This window comes from Gallinula chloropus (assembly GCF_964237585.1).
Source record: "Gallinula chloropus genome assembly, chromosome: 6".
NCBI lineage: Eukaryota > Metazoa > Chordata > Aves > Gruiformes > Rallidae > Gallinula > Gallinula chloropus.
The window spans coordinates 15,211,496-15,230,369 of NC_140091.1; the positions used below are offsets into that span (position 1 = coordinate 15,211,496).

Below are 18,874 nucleotides of genomic sequence, written 5' to 3' on the forward strand. Positions count from 1 at the left end.
ATCTGCCAAAATTGCTCATTTTTGACTGGCTGGTAGCCACACATCAGAGGGAGGGAGGTTTCAAGATATACATTACGTAAATGAGTGAGTGCTACAGTTCCTTCATGGAGCAAAACATCACCAGCGAAAGATCCACATTGTGAGTTGCACATTAAAAAAAACCCAATCTATTACTTTTCCAAGGCCAATTTATGATTTATGTTTACATTATCTCCCAGGACAGCTATTAAATTCAGCTTTCGCCTACACTACCATGATGACTGTCCCTATCACAGTGACAGTTCTCTGTCACAATTGATTCCTTACTTGAGTGCAGCTGATGGTCTAAACTGACCATAAGCCTTCTGTTTTCAATTCCTTTTTGATAACATAGCAAACAGATAACACAAAGCTTCTGCTGTCGTTTATCTCACTGCACATACTTAGGTTTTAAAAAAATTTAATGAAATTAACAAAACCAAATCAACTTAATTACAAGTTAGTTAACAGTCTATGGCATTAGCACAAGTACTGAATTTCTCCCATGGCTTCCAGTTACTGCTCTGAGAATCATTCTGAAGCCTATTGTTTCTGAGTCATTATAAATGTCATCTTTCAGTGAAATTCAAATTATTTCAAAGGCAATTATTTTTCAGACTACAAAAAAAAAAAGAAAGTTTAGGACATCTGTTAAACATCTGAACTAATCTTTACTCTAAAGTTATTGGAACAATGTCATCCAGAGAACAATGTCATTAGTGATAAGCCATGTTATTTCATACAACAGACAAACTACAACACAAACAGTTGTGAGAACAGGGAAACAACTGCCTGTCCTGCTTATCTGCTCAGAGCATATTTTAGTGCTGCTAATGCTGAGATGAACAATAAAAAAATATTAAAAGCAAACTATTCCAAATATAGTTATTGGTTCAACAAGGCCAAGAGCAAGGTCCTGCATATGGGTCGGCACAATCCCAAGTACAACTACTGGCTGGATGGAGAATGGATTGAGAGCAGCCCTGAGGAGAAGGACTCGGGGGTGTTGGTTGGTGAAAAGATCAACGTGACCTGGCAATGTGTGCTTGCAGCCCAGAAAGCCAGCTGTGTCCCAAGCTGCATCAAAAGCAGTGTGACCAGGTCAAGGGAGATGCTTCTGTCCCTCTACTCCACCTTGTGAGACTCCACCTGGACTACTGAGTTCTGCTCCAGGGGCCCCACCATAACAAGACATGGAGCTGCTGGAGTGAGTTCAGAGGAGGGCCACAAACATGACCAGAGGGTTGGAGCACCTCTCCTATCAAGACAGCCTGAGAAAGCTGGGCTGCTTCAGCCTGGAGAAGAGAAAGCTCTGGGGAGACCTTAGAACAAAAAGCTGGAGAGGGACTGTTTGTCATGGAGTGTGGAGATAGGACAAGGGGTAATGGGTTTAAACTTTTAAAGAGGATAGATTCAGGTTAGGGAAAAAGAAAATATTCTTCACTCTGAGGGTGGTGAGGCACTGGAACAAGTTTCCCAGAGAAGCTGTGGCTGCCCCCTCCCTGGCAGTGCTCAATGCCAGGTTGGATGAGGCTTTGGGCAATCTGGTCTAGTGGAGGGTGTTCCTGCCCATCCAGGGGTTTGGGACTTGGTGATCTTTGAAGTTCCTTCAAAGCCAAACCATTCTGTGATTTCATATAATATTGGAATTCTTCCAAATACATCATTTGTACTGGGCTCCAAACTACACCTGTATTCTTCAAAGGAACCCACCACACCACCCCAAAGGAGTCTAAGAAAGTAATGTAACTGTTCTTGAAGGGATTTTTCCTTATTTCATTTTTTCTGGGTTAAATGTCAATAACTGAAGTCTTTTGCTTTCTTTTATTAAGAATTTAAACCCTACAGTGTATATATACATGCAAAGTCATATTAATTTTTATACAGAAAGGATAATGTAGCCATACTTATGATTTCTATAAAAAACATAAGTTACATATCTTTTGTTTTATTTTTTTCTTTTCAATGACAATGCAAAAGTTAAGCCAGATGAATACCAAATTATATCTCAAGTCATAACTCATTTTATTTCCCCTCCTCCAAACAATATACTGGTAAAAATCTACATGTATGAACAATAAATTGGAATGATCTCCAACTTACCAAATTTGAGTCACTGGGGGGGTGATACTTCTCTGTGCCCATTCTCACCAGTCCATCATGATATAAAAATACTTTTAATGGATCACAGGAGGTTACAAGGATATACACACGTAAATCAAATTTGTAGCCTTCCATAAGGAATGGTTTGTCAAGATATTCCTGAACAATCAAGTGATCCTGAGCTTGTAACTTTTCTCCATTTCTTATTAAAGAGATCCTGGCAAAAACAGAAGTTATTTTAAGAACATACAATTTTGACATTAGTCCTCAAAATAGATTTTCATGGTCACCCAGGCAGGTAGTGAGACTGAAGTCTACCTGGAGAAATAGACTTACATATCTAATTTGTAGGGTAAAGTGCCATTCGCTTACATAACTTTTGGTTTCCTGCCCTTTATGGTGCTTCACTAGAAAAAAAGGCAATGAGCCACTTCAAAATAACTTTCTGCTTCCTTTGATGCAACAATTTGTAATAATGGATCCCCTCTACTTAGAAATTGTTTGACAGAACAACCAGTCTCTGGCTTCTGTGATTACTCTTCCCCATGCAGCTCTAAAAATAGGCTTCCAGTCTTTGTCACAGTACAGGTTGCAAAGAACTTTCAGTGCTAAGCTGACTTAGCAATGATGTTTGCAGAGCAGGAGACTGATTGTTAAGACTAAGAATGGCATAGATCAGCTCAGTGGTTCTGTATTCCAGTTGCCCCACATCAGGATGAAAAAGTGTCTATAGAGATTATAAACTGGCAGCCCCTAACTACACAGACATTTAACTAACTGTAATAGCTTCTATTTTTCAGTGTACCATTACTAAACCCTGAATTCCCATAGCTTTGTTGCCTTAATCTTACTCTTTATTATTTGTGATACATTTCAGTGTTCTGGTGCTAAATGCTCCAACATAGTGAAGTACTTTCCATTTCTCTGAATTATGCTGCTACCTTTCCCTTCAGTTTATGAATTATGCTGCTACCTTGCCCTTATCAAGAGGACTGGAAAATCAGAAAATTGCAACATTTGGGGGCTTTACCTTTACAGTCATTCCAATACATTTTTAATAACTGAGAGCTTTACTACACTGCATAATCCAAATTGATGTTAAAAGCAATAAAAGACAAGACTGAAATACCTAAAACCAAGAACAGAGTTAAGCATGAAATTGTAGTATCTAGCTCATTGGTTTTTACTGTGCAGCCTTGTCACAAGCAAAACCATTTACACTCAACTGCAGGTTGTATTCCCTTCGGAGTGTCCCCCCTCCAACACAGGGATCACCACCTCCTTCCAAGAATGCACCTCCAGGTACATCCCAACAGTGTCTCCTCTGTCTCTCCTACTCCTCACTGCTGCTGCTCTTAAATGTGTTTGTGCTTCTCTGAGTGGCTGCAGCTTTGGCATGAAATGGGGTGCCTGGGTGGGTTTCAGAGATGTGGAAGATCCTGATCTTCTCCCACACGACACCTCTGCAGCCCACAATCACCAAACCCCACCATTATGCTCAGTACAATCTCAGCCCATAAATACATTCTTTAGATAATTTCACAATAAAAATAATCCAGATCTTAAGAATTATTTGAGCCTCATCAGAAAATGCATTCTCAAAACAACATTAAAATACCACTTTCATTTAGCTCTATATATTAGCTCTTCCTGCTTTTAAGCCTTTGTCCAACGCATGAACTTTCTTATACTGATCATACAACTTGAAATCCAAACTTCTTACTAATACACAGCTTCTGTTAACGTTGTATAAGTTGTACTGGATTTCACGTTTAATGAGTAAGAAGACTGAAGTTAACATACAACTTACCCATGTCCCATTGCACCATTAGCTGGTTTGACTATGAAAGTTTTCTGTCTACGTTTCTTCTTCAGTTCTTTCACATAGTTCTGGAACTGTGTGTATTCTGCAGGGAAGATCCAGGTTCGAGGAATAAAACTATACTCCTGAGGCTGACTCTTGATCATTCTGTAAAAAAGTGTAATTGAGTTAAAATCTTTTAACCACTCTGACATATCAATCCTCAGGATCAAAAGGCATTTTTAACAATTTGACAAGAAAACCTTTTTAGAAAAATGCTGTAATAAGAAAGTAAACTTCTGCGGTTGCTTAAGAATAGTTAGAGCACTCTAACTTATTCATATGCATGTTTTAACAACAACAAAAGCAGACTATCTTGTGCATTTTTGCTTATCATCAGACCATGTTTGCTTATTATGTTACTGGCAGTCATCTCACTCATGTTAAACTTCTGTTCAATTACTCGGATGATTTAATGCTATTCCTATTATTAAAAATTTAAACTTCAAATAGACCATGTCATTTTAGATCTTTCACTACCTAATAGACTCCTGGATTTTTTTTTCCTCCCCTTCTTAGGAGAAGTGGGGATATTTGGCAAGTATTTTAATTTTCCTATTGGTATGTATTTTGGGATGTGTGAGGATCAACACACAAAAAAAAGAGGACCTGGGATATTTAGAGCTTCTTCATGTGTGCAAAAAATATTAACAACAAGGAATTATTTCAAAACTAAAATTGAAGCAATTTTAAAAGAGGGGTTTTTGTTTCTTTCCAGTCTTTTGCTCTGGCAGGGGGTTTGGACTAGATGGATGATCTTTCAAGGTCCCTTTCAACCTGTAACGTTCTGTGAAAACCAGAATAGAGTTAAGACATCATAGGGAACAACCTCACACTGAATCTGGTTAAAACATGCAGCAAGGTCCTGATCTCCCTGCTTTAATAGCTGTGGCAGCTGAGGTAGTAAGCATAGCTCATTTTATACCTCTGTTGTCTTAATGCAGAAAGGATTAGCAAAGGAGGGAAAAGGGTATAGAATTCAGTTAGTAGAAGTTTCCATCACCCAAAGCTGTGCATGTGGCAGACAGGAAGCATATGCCCATACCAGACTGGCAGTATGGGCTAAACACATAGGGGCTAGCTTTAATACTGGTTAACAGCCAAGTTACAGGCCCAACATGGACTTGGTGGTACCATGCAGACTAGCATACTATACTTCCCAGAAAAATAAATTTAGTCCTTTCTGAGTTAAATACTGGTGCAGTTAGCTTGTTGCAGGTACTCAAAATACCTGAAACTTCATACATAACCTCGTGTGAAACTAGTTTGGGTAACTCAAAACTCTGTATCAGGGTGGGCACATCTAAAATATAAACTTTCAAGAACAATGGATAGTGAAACAGACCAACAGAAAGTGATTGGATGTTTAAAAAGAAATTAACTGACTTAGGAAGCTTCCCAACTTTGATTTAAAAAAAAGGCATTATGATGAATTTTAATACTTTTTAATTAAATGATACACTTAGGTATACTCCTATTTTCATAATGGAAACTAATAACATCAGGATAAATTAAACATAAAGTGACTTAAAATATAATTTCCATTTTTAATTTCTATGCTGAGCCTACATACTACCCCTGATGCAGCATAAGACACTTTCCCTTTAAGTGACGCAAATGCTAATGGAAAAAGCCAGGAGCTGCCAACCACATCTGTAAGGGTAGGACTGTAGCCAAGCTCTACAACGGTATAATAGATACACTGTCACCAAACTGTTTAGCCAGCTACCCAGCAAACACTCTGCAGAAACCACAATAGCTCTAGTAGTCTTGAAGTACCCGGGAGGTTCAGTGCTTTTGCAGCTTCACTGTAACCATTATCTTTTGCAAATCTGCTTTGATGAAAGCCACCAAATACCAGGAAAAGTTTTAAAAACCATAGACGTTCAAAGTCATGATTCATGCATGTTTTTGAACTACTCTCCATCTGCTATATATTTACAAACATTACCTTGCTGACTGAATAGATCATCTAGCCAGAAATTACCCTATTTTTAGGTAAAAAAAAATTTCAATGTTAGTTTCCACCCCTCTCCAAATGCCTTAGCCTATACATCCTGATGTGCTACATGGTAGAGACTTGCTACCTTATTTACTCACAGGTTTCAATACACAGACTCACTACTCCATGAATACACCTTCACAGTATTACACTGTGACTGCAAGGACATCAGTTCTACATGCCTTTTTCTGTTACATGTAACTGGGTAGAATACAAACACTTACTAGCGTGAAGCAGAATACTTAACCATTGTTTACAAGTTCTGGGGCTCACTAAAACTTCCAACAAGAGAATTCAGCTCTGTTCTTTCCCTGCTTAGCCCTATTCAGAAATGGCTTAGGAACATCATCAAGCAGCTTGTGGATTCAAGACCTATTCCATTACAATAGCCCTATTTTCCAGCACATCTGCTATCCACTACTGTGGGTAATCACTTCTTCACTGAGCTGCTCTATCCCTTAGCCTTTGCAGTCCTTACCAGGAGGTCTGAGACTTAAACAGCAAGTTATTGTTCTCCTGAGTGCTATTTTAGCTCATGGATGTGGTCAGACTGTGCTCTTGTTTCTCAGAGTGCCTTCTGTGCAAAAGAATCAAAGGTATTGAACAAAACGTAGGTTACTGAAGACAAGACTTGTCAGGCAGGTTCCACTGCCTAGGTTTCAAGATCCTCTGACTTTTCAATTATGAAAGGAGGTTAGCTTAGGTGTGGGGTGAGAACGAGACTTGGTCCATGGTCAGTTCACAATCTCTTTAAATGTAAAGGACAAAGGTGCTGAAAAAAATACTCTCTCATACATGGGTCTGTTCCCCTTCCCATTCATCCTCCCACTTACTGGATTCATTCAGCAATCACACTTCATCTGAGGAGATCTCATCTAAGAGACCACTTACAGAAATTAAGATTGAGCTGGCCCTACAATGGCACCCCGATAGTTGTTTTGGTTTTATTTCTTTTCTGTGTCTTGTTTATTCCCCTTGAAAACAATGCTCATGCCCCCTTTTATTCTCAATTACAATCCTGCTTCTATCTGTTCCAGTGCTTTTCCCCCCTACACCTTCTGTGCTGGGTTCTCACTTTTCATGTTATACACACTACCTGGTGCACCGCTCCTGTCCACCCTTCTGCATGTGAAAACCAGAGTGGCTAGATATTGGCTATAAAATGAACTCCCAAAGAGCAATTCCTCCTGAATAGCATTTGCCTCTCAGAGTCCAGTATAGTTGTTCTTTTGCTCCTTTCCCAGTGGCTTGCACAAAATGTGAGGATGAGATTGTACAACAAAGGTAGAATTAAAAAAAAAAAGAGGAATAAACACTCAACTGTTCTGCACCAACTCTCAGCAGGTGCTTCATGAACTCTGAATGGTACAAAACCCACAGCTACTCTGTACAGGTCAGTATAAGGAACAGAAAAGAATGCATGCAGCAGAAAGGCATTTCACTTATCTATCTCTGTTTCACAGCAGTCAAGGCATATAGTTTTGATTTTTATAAATTATGAATACCGAGTACTGAATTGTGAGGTTAGTACTGTGGAAAGCAGACTGATTAAAACCCTGCTATATCTACTAATATAGAGGAGTGGAGTCACAACATAGATATACTTGACCCAGAGTTATCAGGGAAATTATGCCCATCTTATCTATAATATGTGTAATCTCCACATCGAGTACCTTTAAACTGTGTTTCAAACTGAGTATTCAGTAGGTTGAGAAATGTATAACCAGGCTGTACACCAACACAATGTGTGCATGGTAACACAAGCCTTTTGCCCAATTTGGGTATTTTTATAAAATCACAGCACTGTAGCAATACTCAGGGATACCCCTGCCTACCAAGCTGACCAACAGCACTCACTGTTTCCAAGACCTCTCCAAACAGCAGTTTGGCTCCACCTGATATTTCTATGCTTTTACTAAGAGTTTAATTCAGGAAGGAGCAGTGAAAAGAGTTTGTGTAGCATACAGTGATGCAAGGCAGCTCTCACCCACATGTAGGTCATGTAGACAGCACAGCAATATACATAATATTTGCATCATAATAGCTGCATGCATTCTACACGCTATGCATTGTAGTTACAAAACAGAAAATGGAAGAGAGAAAGGGGAGATATCTCATTAATTACATAATGTAGGAAAACAAATTCTGTTCTGGTAACAGAAAATGCAGTGTAAGTCACATTGGAGGCCAAAAGATTATTCAAAATTGCTCTTTAAATTAATTTATATTAGAAGAATCAAAACCTCCACACACATTTCTCCCTAAACCCTTCCTTATTACCAAGATTTTGACTCACTACTTAGTATTGTTTTCTCACAGGTCATACTGAGAGACTTGCATCCAGGATAATTGCTCAGAACCCAGTGATTCCACTAGAGTGAGAAGAATTTATAATAGAGATAAATGAACCTCTCTGACTTATTTTTATATAAACAGTAAAATGCTTCACATTTTTCATTTTTATATACACAAAAATATAATTTTTATAATATACTTTGATATACATATTTTATAATATGATTTTGACATATTCCTGTGCTGCCATTACATGATATATGTCTTATTTTGTATTAAGTGTATTTAAACAATTATTTAATGCTCTCTCCTACACTCTGCAATGCATAAATCGAGAACTGAATCCACACTGGTTTTCACCAATGTCCACTACTGACACACAGCAGCCTGCTCATGTGCTACAGATCCTGGACCAAAGGCAAAATTCTTAATGAAGTTTGGAAGTTATTATTGCTTCTCCCATAACTTCTTAGTAAATACAAACAAACCTTACAAGCAATAATTCAGTATTACACTGCATCAAATAGCGTGGCAGAAAAACTTCTTAATAATAAAAAAACCCAAATTTACTTGGTCATATTCCTTGCCAGAAAGTCCTTCCTGCAGATCTCTCCCATCCCTGGAAAATGGTTGATCCGCTGAAGAAGAAGGAAAAAAAACCAAAACCAGTTGGAACTTTTTATAAAGTTTTCCTGGCATACCTAATACATTTAAAACATTAAATTCTAAGCTCAGGCAAACATAATTAGTGTTACATATAAATAATTTTAAATAATATCTTACATTATACTATGCGTTCTATTCTATCCTAAAGATACTGTAAGTCATATTCTCCTCCACCATGAGTATGACCATTGATTTCATTGCAGACATGAAAGGAGACTATCATACTCTTATTCACAAAGCTATTCAGGAATGAACAATGCCATCACAAAGTAATGGTAGAAAAAAAAGGAATTATTTATTCACAGAAACTAGGGAGAGAGCTCTGCTTGTTAACTTACTGCTTAAAAGCTTATGAGCAACTTATAAATGATGTTTTGCATCTTCTTTCAAACTCTGATCATTCACAACACCCAACTGGCAGACAAAAGCATGAAAGACCAGCCCCAAACATTTAAACACCAGATTCCAAGTGGTATGAACAAATAACTCTGGAAAAGAGAATAGGATTTTAAAATACGTAGTGGTGCAGCCTTATAGTAGTCTGGTTGGTGGGGTTTTGTGGGGGTTATTTTCTCTCCACACAGATGTAACTGACCAAAAGTGGCACATTCATGAACATTTGGAATGAGGCAGTTGTCTGAGACATGTCAGAAATCCGAGCTCCCACTCTACCTGATAGTTCCGAAGCTCAGCAATCTTTTCTTGTTGCACAGCAGAATCACTCCATATAAGATTGGCTGTTTCATCTTCATCACGTGTTTTCACAAATCCCATTTCTCGTATTACCACGCGGACTATGGAGAAATCACATACTTGAGGAATACTTAGAATCTCTAAAATAGATTAATTTAACATTTCCAATACTTAACTCTGTCTGAGAATAATGCAATCTCTTTTTTACCTTGCAATATTTCCATCAGCCTATTGCAAACCTGTATTAGAATGTTAAAGCACCTTGCACTGTGGCTGGAGTAGGAACACAGCCACTGATGGGAACTGTGAAGAGATTCATTCAGGGCATTCCTAAATCATTTAGTAACTAAAGTCCACTTGCATGGCCTTTAGACTCAGTCTTGGCTATCACATATATTCATTTTAAAACAACAATGACTCTAAGTGTCTCTGCAGACAGGGGACAAGAACGCTTCCCTAGTCAAGCCACACTATGCAGTTACAAAAACAAATTAACACGTTATTTGAATATAAAAAACTGAATATGTGCCAAGTATAACTCAGGTTCTAGGTGGAAAGATCTTTCTGAAGTCAGCCCAAGCATCAAGATATAAAATATTAATAGATTGTATTGAGATATTACTGTATAATTAGAGTATTTAACATTAACTATACACTGTTCACCTTTCAGGGCTTGAAGTAAACTCCCAAACACATATGTAATTCACAATTAGGTTTTCTCCACAGCCTTCTTGATTACTTAAGTTTTTGCATTTCAAGGCCCTTCCCTGAGTAACAAATGGGGACTAATCGGTGCACAGTGTTCAAAGCCATCAACCCCATGTTACAAAAAAAAAAAGAACAAAGGTTTCTTACAAAAGAAAATCCTTTGGAAATGTCTCGCTGTCAGCTTGATGCAAAGTCCATTAATTCACCCCATTAGTTAGCAATTCATTCACGTCAATAGCTATTAGGATGAAAACAAAATATGCAGCTTCCTACCAATTTCATATTTAGTGCCAGCGACATTTGCAGTGATGACTCCATTCTTCTTCTTTCTGACTTTTCTTTTAATTGTGCTTTGATAGGGTAGTTCTGAACTCAAAGTCAGAGGAGCAGTTCCATGGTTATCTTTGAAAAATAACATTGTAGTTATCAGCATATTGTAGCTATCAACATCTTTATGTCCCAAATGACACATAATAATGAACAAAAAATGCAAACATTTACTTCAAGGCAACTTAGAGTCACAAGCATACTGAATAATTAAAAATCCAAGACTGGCATACCTCCCTCATTAGGCAAGGATGGCATTATAATCTAGGAGAGTGCAGAGGCAGAGCCCAAATTCTGTTCCAAGTTCTCTGAAAGTGACAGAGCTGTCAAAGCCAAATTATTTAGAGCTCCAGTCATACCATTTCAGTCTCTGGCTGTAAGAAGTATTAATTCTGGGATGGATAGGTGACTGTGTTAAAAGAAAAATGCAAAAGAGACTTTGTTACAGAGAAATCCTGAAAAAATATAAACAGCTGAAAACTAAATATGGAAATGCTTCTAACAACAAGTCAGAAGTCATGCTTATTTTAAAAGATTGATCAAGTTATTGTTAATACAAAACTCTGTTCATTACAATTCAATTATTCTGTTTTGGGGAAAAAAACATTTTGCAGTATCAATTATCAAAATGAGATATTACCTCCTTTTCTTATTTTCATTTGTGTATAGGAGATTTTCAGCATGAAAATATGTCACACTGAAATCAATGAATACTGTAAACTTTTACCTCCACAATGTTCACTGAATTTGTAGCAATTTTAAGCAGTATTTTAATTAAAATTTTCAAATCAGACATGCTGTGTTACGTGTTCTTAGGTATCAAATGGACAATAACTGTAATCACCTTAATAATCTTTTCCCACTTTATTAGTTTTCAACAGTTTTTAAAGCATTTGTCCAACACATGGCTGCTGTTTCATGATCACTTCAAAACACATCAGACAGACTTTTAAAGACACTTTGGGTTGACAAGTATCTAAATTGTCAGTTTCTAAAATGAATAATTATTTGCCTAAAATGCTATTTTTCATTCCTACACTGATGGAAAATTCCTTTTATTTTTTTTTTTAAATGAATACACTACCACACATGAAACCCCCACATATTACAAAGTTTTTAAGTAGAGCTTAAGCACATAAGAACAATGGGCTACAATATTAAGGAAAAACATTAGGAATAAAAGGCTTCTAAACACACTGCTACACAACTTCAGGCACGCAGCACTGTTATAACAAAGTCTGCAAAAAAACAAGTGCTGTCTTTGGCAGGCTGCCTCACACAAATCTATGAGTATTCAAAATACATACATTGTAAGACACTGATCTTTAAATGCTTTCATTTCTTTTCTGTAATTATTTGTGTGTCTAAAGTTCCTTAGGCTAGATTTCAATCAGCTTATATTGCCACACATGGTGATTGCAAAACTTATTTTAAATAGCTTTATATAGAGCACAAAGAATTTCTTCTGCTATAAATAGCAGAAAATTACAGTAAAGTCGAGTTCAGCCATGACTTATGATGTGAAACATATCTGGTCATAAGATTGGACAAAACATACACCAACAAAATTACCAAGATATTACTTATAAATCCTCTTTTTATTTGCAAACACGTGTGTGTGTGTGTGTGTGTGTGTGTGTGTGTGTGTACACACATGTCAGAGAGAGACAGAATTATATTCTAGACGAGTGACACACAGATACCTTAAGCTGCCAGATCTTATTTCCTTTCAAGACAGAAGTGTACCCTTACCAGTCCATTAATACAAAAGGATAAAAATAATGGATTATGGTTCTTCTGTGACTGTCATCAATGTACTGGGAGCCAAATACTGTTTTGTGATAAAACAACCAAATTTCCCCATGTAGCTTTAGTGGAGTGTCATGAATTATCATTAAAACATGCCTCTGTGCATTTATCCAGAAAGTAAGAGGAGATGTTTTATACAGAGGTAAGATGTTCAGCAGTGTAGTAGTAACACTCAGCTACATACTTGGAACATACTTTGCTGAACAAGAACTTGCTAAGAAAATTCTCCCACATTGAACTAAGCCTAGCAGGTCATTTTGAAGTTTTAAGGTTTTGGATTGCATCATCTGAGAAGATGGCCTGAAAGTCCTCCTGCCTGCTGGCCTGCTAAAATTAGACACAGAGGTGGGAAAGCAAAGCATTCATCCTCCTTCAAACCACCGTGAAGGAAAAGCAGCACTGGGCACAATGACTCACTGACTATTGTACGTTATCTGTTTCTCATGCTAAGAATACCACCAGAGTACAAGACATGCTTAGTTCCTGGGAATAATACTGAAGTACGTCCACTAGCCAATTAAGGACTTGTATGCACATACTCAAATGCCTAGCAGTTGTTCCTCTGCTGCAATGCCTAAATAAATTTAACGAATTTGGAAGAGCATCAAGATTACTAATGTTTTCCCCAAGAGAAACACCAGCACTTCCTCATACAGCATGATTTACAAGCTATGATATGGTAATAAAAACCAAGCAGCTCATAGAACTTTCATTCAGTTTACAATCACAGAAAAAAGTCTGCCCAAAGTTACTATAACACATTGTATTCTGAAAGTGAACCATAAAGCTCCAAATCACATTACATTGTCGAATTACTGGTTTTCTTCATACAGAAACAATTGGACTCTTTTGAGAAAAATACTCAAGGTCCACGTCTTTCAACCAGTCAGCTTTTTAATACACATATATGAGTTGGTGGTAATGATTTCTGGTCACCTTTAGAGTGAAAATGGACAGTCAGTCAGTGGACAGTAAGTCAATGGACAATAATTCAGTGGACAATAAGCAGTTTGACCATATGGAGAACAAAGTAACTAGTCTAACTCTCACAAAAATCTCTGCAATATTGATTGCAACCATTTTCTTTACAAGATTATGGATAAGAATTTTCATCATCACAGCTGAAGCATGCACTGCTGTAACGATGTCAAGTCTTGTTACAAATCCTGACAAATCCTCAATTAAACTGAATTCTTTAAAGACAAAAGGGATCATTACTGTATTCTGTATTCAAACTTACTCTAGAATTTTGACTTCATTTCTCTTAAGTCACCATCCCTAAACAGGCATTTCACTGAACACCAGCATCTCCAAATTAGAGTTAGTTTTCCAAAATATTTAACATAGGATGCAGTCCTTTTCTTTGTCCCTACTGGAACCATCTCTTTTCCAAAGAGATCCAACAAAATTGGACAGTCTCAGCTTTTCCTCCCACCATGTCAAATAATAGATGAGCAGTACAGCATCTCATCAGAGGAACACATTAATGCAGAGCACTAGCTGTGAGCTGTAGGCTCAGCCACGGGAACAAAGGAGGCACGAGGCAACACTGCAATGCCACAGGCCCTGGCAGCCATGAGCTCCCCCATGTCTTTCCTCTTTTTGACCTCTATACAGCAGAAATCATCCCAGAGTTTCTGCATTCTCTGACCCAGGTCCTCTCCTTCACCTTTTTGTAGCTCATACCTCTTGATCTGTTGTTATTGCCCAGGCCTGCTCTCCGGTATCTGTCTTGGGCATCTGCCGCCATGATGGAAACACCGCTTACCAGGCAAAGTGCATCGCACAGCACAGCGGGTCACTCAGCAGTAATGGCAGCAGCATTATGATTACATCAGCAGGTTATAACTACCTCAAAGTCTGAGTCAGTTCTTACAACTGTGACAAGTTTTTACTTATGAAATAAGCAGAAGCTATAACCTGCGTTCAGCTACCACAATGCAGAGGCACATCTCTAGCAACGTACGTTAAAGACCTGCGTTAAGAGATTGCTTTCAGTAACATGGCTGAAAGTATTCTGTGTCCAAACTGGGCCTGATGGAGCTTGCTTAACCATGGCAAGTCAGCTATCAGGAATCGCTGAATTCACACCTAGACAGAAAAGGATCGTAGTTCATGCAGATACCATTTCCCTCCTGAAACAGTGATACACGCACATGGGTGAAGGTTTGCTGCTCACCCATACTGATTCAAGGAAGGGTAGCCAAGCAAAAATGGTTACCCTATAAACAGAGAAAATTTGTGAAGAAACAATGAGTGCACCTCCACCAGGTTAGCACATTCTTATACAAACAAGCACTCTGAATAAAAGCATTCTATGGGAGAGAAAAAAAGAGAAGAGATATCATCTTTACTGTCACCTGGCAAAGCTGTGAGAGAGCCAGGAAGAGAGATACACTGCACACAAACCTGTTCTAGAAAGTGATAGAAGAAAAACAGAAAGAAAAAGGGGGAAAAAACGGTCCAAGGTACAAGCAAGGTACGAGGGCATCTGGGTGAAGAGCAGAAGGCAGCAGGAAGAAGTGGTTTTATAGTTAATGAAATGATCCATGTTTCCTTGACAACAAAGTATAATATGATATAGAAAATTACATTTTAATTTTGCTTTTACACAAATTAAGTGTATCATAAATTAGTACATTGCCTGAAAAATATTCTTCTGGCCTAGACTATACAGCAGTATTTTTTAACACATCCCTCTTTTATTTCCTAAGTTATTTGCTCCACATTGCTAACAAGTGACTGCTGCCCTTTGTGATCCTTCATTTTACATCCTGCTGCAGTTTGGAGATGAAAAGGTTATCTTTAATCTCTAATAGGAATTGCATACCAATAGACCCTTTTTTCCTCCCAGAGTAAGCATCACAGAAAAAGGTTGAATTAATCAGATCAAAATAGAGAAGGGGGAATCAAATTCAAACTTAAAATAATGTGGTACAACTTGAGCATCTGTTCCGAAGAATGCTCTAGACAATGAGATTCTTCAAGCTAACTTGGAGCAAACCAGTAACTTTGAAGCCAATACCATGTACCCTAACAAAAAGAGACTGGATTGCATACGTCCATTTAAAATACATTTAATCTCGCAGATTTAAGCATTAAGAATGGTAGAATCATTTATTATCAAAATGCTCCATGTTCCAAAGCACCGACAACACTATCTCTCAATGCACAGTCTCTAATGTGAACCTCTTCCTTCCTCCTAGCCATTGTGACACTACTGGTGACCAGTTTGAAAAGACCCATGGGCTATCTACATCCTTAACTTTACAAATGCTACAAACCCTGCATTGTCAGTTTTATTTTAATTTCCTGCATTCTTAGTGTACAGACAAGTAATCACTCACCAACAGTGGAATATTTTAGAATAGATTTTAAAACTAGCGGACTGCTTTCCTCAGAGCCCATTACTGCAATTTACTCAGTGCTGTCAAGAGTGTCTGGAAACTCACAGTAGCTGGGAAGAAATCCACAAAGCCTCTGACATAAGGAGCTTTCACTCTGAAATGGAGACACACTGAAGATACGGTTACAGAACTTGGCAGATGACCACAGGGATGGAAGGACATCACAGCCCTGCAATCCCCACTTCCCAATTAGCCGGAAAATTAAAATAACAAAATATTCACAGAAAGATGAAAAAGATGTAAAAACCATCTTCAGAACATTGACCTAGCAAACATCCGAGTTCTGCCTTTTTTCAATTTTTTTAATTTAAATAAATGAACTTTTTGATGTGTGAGATTTTAGGGTGTAAAAGTCTGGATATGCCACAGTGAGGGGGTCTGCTGTCTAATACAGATATACAGAACTACAATCCACTGTTGATCTGGAATTCAGCTATAAATTAAAGATTCAAAAAGAGATTAAGACATTAAGAGAAATCATAATAGAGATTTTCTTCGCTATAATAGAGGCCTTCTTCACTACCACCCTCACATAGCACGGTAATGACAATCTGCAGTAATTAATCCACAGAACTCAAAGTCTCATACCCTTTCACAACTTTTTTTTAATATGTGTCTTGACAAAATGTATGTGGAAGTGTTCCTGTGACAACCAAGCACAGGCAAGCAGTTTTACTGTAACGTGCTGAAAGAACTATTTGGTGGCAAGTTTTTGCTCCTGCAGAGAAATTCTAGAGGCACAAAGCAACCCTCATTTTAAGGCTCAATGTGTCAAAGTGATAAGCTTGTTTTTAAAAGGTTATCTGTGCTGGCTTAAAAATACATACATATCAGGGCTTAGTTCAAAATATTCTGAAGTCAAAGGAAATCTATTAATTGCAACAGCCTTCGCTCTGATCCTCAAATGAGATGAGATGTGGATTCAGCAGTTCTTTCAGATAAAGTGGATGTACAGAGGTCTTGGCTGTTTGATTTGCTAAACAGACAGTTACAAGCTCACAAGAATACAAACAGCACGATTTACAAATTAAATGTTTTTGAATTGTGCAGCTCTAAAATGGTTTATCCAACTAGCCAGCATTTCTAAAACTTCCAGAATTTCTCTGAACTACCAAAACCACCAAACCAAGACACAGTAACATCACTCTACCTCTGAATCCACCAGTTACAGTTACTTCAGTGTGAGTTTAACCTTACAACTGCCTTTTCCCATTCCAGACCTCAACCTTTAAAGGCCCTTTGCTTTCTGAACCACATCTTAGATAACAAACATAATTTTACAGTGCCTATTTAGTAATATTGAAAGCATAAACTACCCTGAGCCTTCCAGTCAACCTTCAAAACAGAGTCTGCATCACAACTGTGAACCCACACCTTTTGCTGGAGAGCATGAAAGGTGTGTTCTCTCAAACAGCTGGAGTCTGGTCAGATGACAACCCTTCAACACCCGCTCCGAGGCCCAGCCACGTGCATCAGCACGGAGCCTCGGGAGCTCTGCAGTCTTAGTTCATGGGAGACACTCTCTGTTTTCCCTGACTTTGCACTTCACAGCTTTAGGTTGGGTTTTTTTTCGTTTCTCGTCATTACCAAAGGTCAAAGAAACGGTGAGTTATTATCCCTGACTCAGAAAATGGGAAATGTATTAGAAGCTGTTCAGACAGTGGAAGTTTAACAACGCAAGTGTTTCACAGGAATTAATCACTTCATACTCACAATTTAGAGATCAGAATTGGGCACAGAAGGACTGTTTTTCTTTTCAGTGTTGTCTTGAAGCGATATTGCTTCTTTTTGCTCTCTTGTTCACCCATTTTCCAAAAGGAACCTTCAAATCCTTGGGCAAATTTAAAACAATTTCAAAGCTTTCAAAACTGAAGATTGATTTTCTCTTTTAAAAATGACCTCCAAAGTGTCTTTCATAGCACAGCACACAATGTGACTATGTGTTGGCTCATTCTCACCCTTCAAAAGCCCTTTTTAATGTGATAACATATTTCAGACTCTTAGCAAATTGAGTAGTACAGTTTCACATTTATGTTCTCAATATTGAATAAGAGGGACATCAAAGACAGCAACACAGCATTAGGAGCCTACAATAAAAAGAACAATGCTTGAGCCTTTTTCTTGTTCAGTAAAACATGAAATATATCGACATGGGGAGGGAAAAGAACTCACACAACTCTCAAAACAAAAACATTAATAAAACACACAATAATAGCTCAAACAAACCAAAGCACGGCCATGTTTTTAATATTGTAAAACCTTAATTTCAGAAAATACAGTATCAGCTTTAATGTTCTACTCTGTCAATGAAAAACACAGGCCATGAATGCATAGGTCTCACACTACTGGTCACCACTTCAGTAAGTGTTGATAACACCATAAATCTGTCAGCAGGGCAGCATTTCACTGACTAGAACAGAAAGTATTCCTAGTCCTGATCATAATACATTCCACTGAACGCTGCTGAATGGCAGCCCATCCCTATTTATTGTAACTACCTACCTCAGCAACACCAACAATCATTCCACCTTCATTTAAAACCACAGTGGAGTGATCTAGGCATTTTCAGCCTAGAAACATACCCTATGTCAGAGTACATCAGCTCTGGAAGCCACAGCTGAGTGGCACGGTACCTACCACCCATCGGAGGGCTGGCCCCTGGCACCTCACATGAAGCACTCCCTTTGAAACAAACAGCTGAAGGACCCATGTTTGATCCCTCTCAGGAACCGCAAGTGCTGAAGCCGTGCTGTCAGACTGCCGCACACTACGGACCAGCCCTCTTTGTGGCGAGACAGCCACGGCCACTAATGAGCGAAGCAGCAATGATAATGTGCAATAATGATTCTTTCTAACAGTAATACAGAAATCTGACCTTACTGTGTGGTTTCGGTAGGGTAAAGGGTAAACAAGAGAGAATTAGGAAAGGAATTGTGCTGTGGCACCTGCAGGAATATCTCTGCTCAGCTTTTGACTTTGCAGTGT

At 38.2% G+C, this 18,874-nt stretch overlaps 1 protein-coding gene across 1 annotated transcript in view; it reads right to left on the bottom strand.

Moving 5' to 3' along the window:
- Positions 1-10,931, bottom strand: part of TTLL7 (tubulin tyrosine ligase like 7) — a gene marked incomplete at its 5' end in the record, with an annotated part of 49,685 nt that extends 38,754 nt beyond the window's left edge. The window contains 6 exons of the mRNA XM_084265986.1: positions 2,122-2,338; positions 3,932-4,090; positions 8,850-8,917; positions 9,618-9,739; positions 10,620-10,748; positions 10,907-10,931. Coding sequence (XP_084122112.1) covers positions 2,122-2,338; positions 3,932-4,090; positions 8,850-8,917; positions 9,618-9,739; positions 10,620-10,748; positions 10,907-10,931 — 720 coding nt within the window. The remainder of the gene's footprint in view (positions 1-2,121; positions 2,339-3,931; positions 4,091-8,849; positions 8,918-9,617; positions 9,740-10,619; positions 10,749-10,906) is intronic.
- Positions 10,932-18,874: the final 7,943 nt, after the last annotated feature.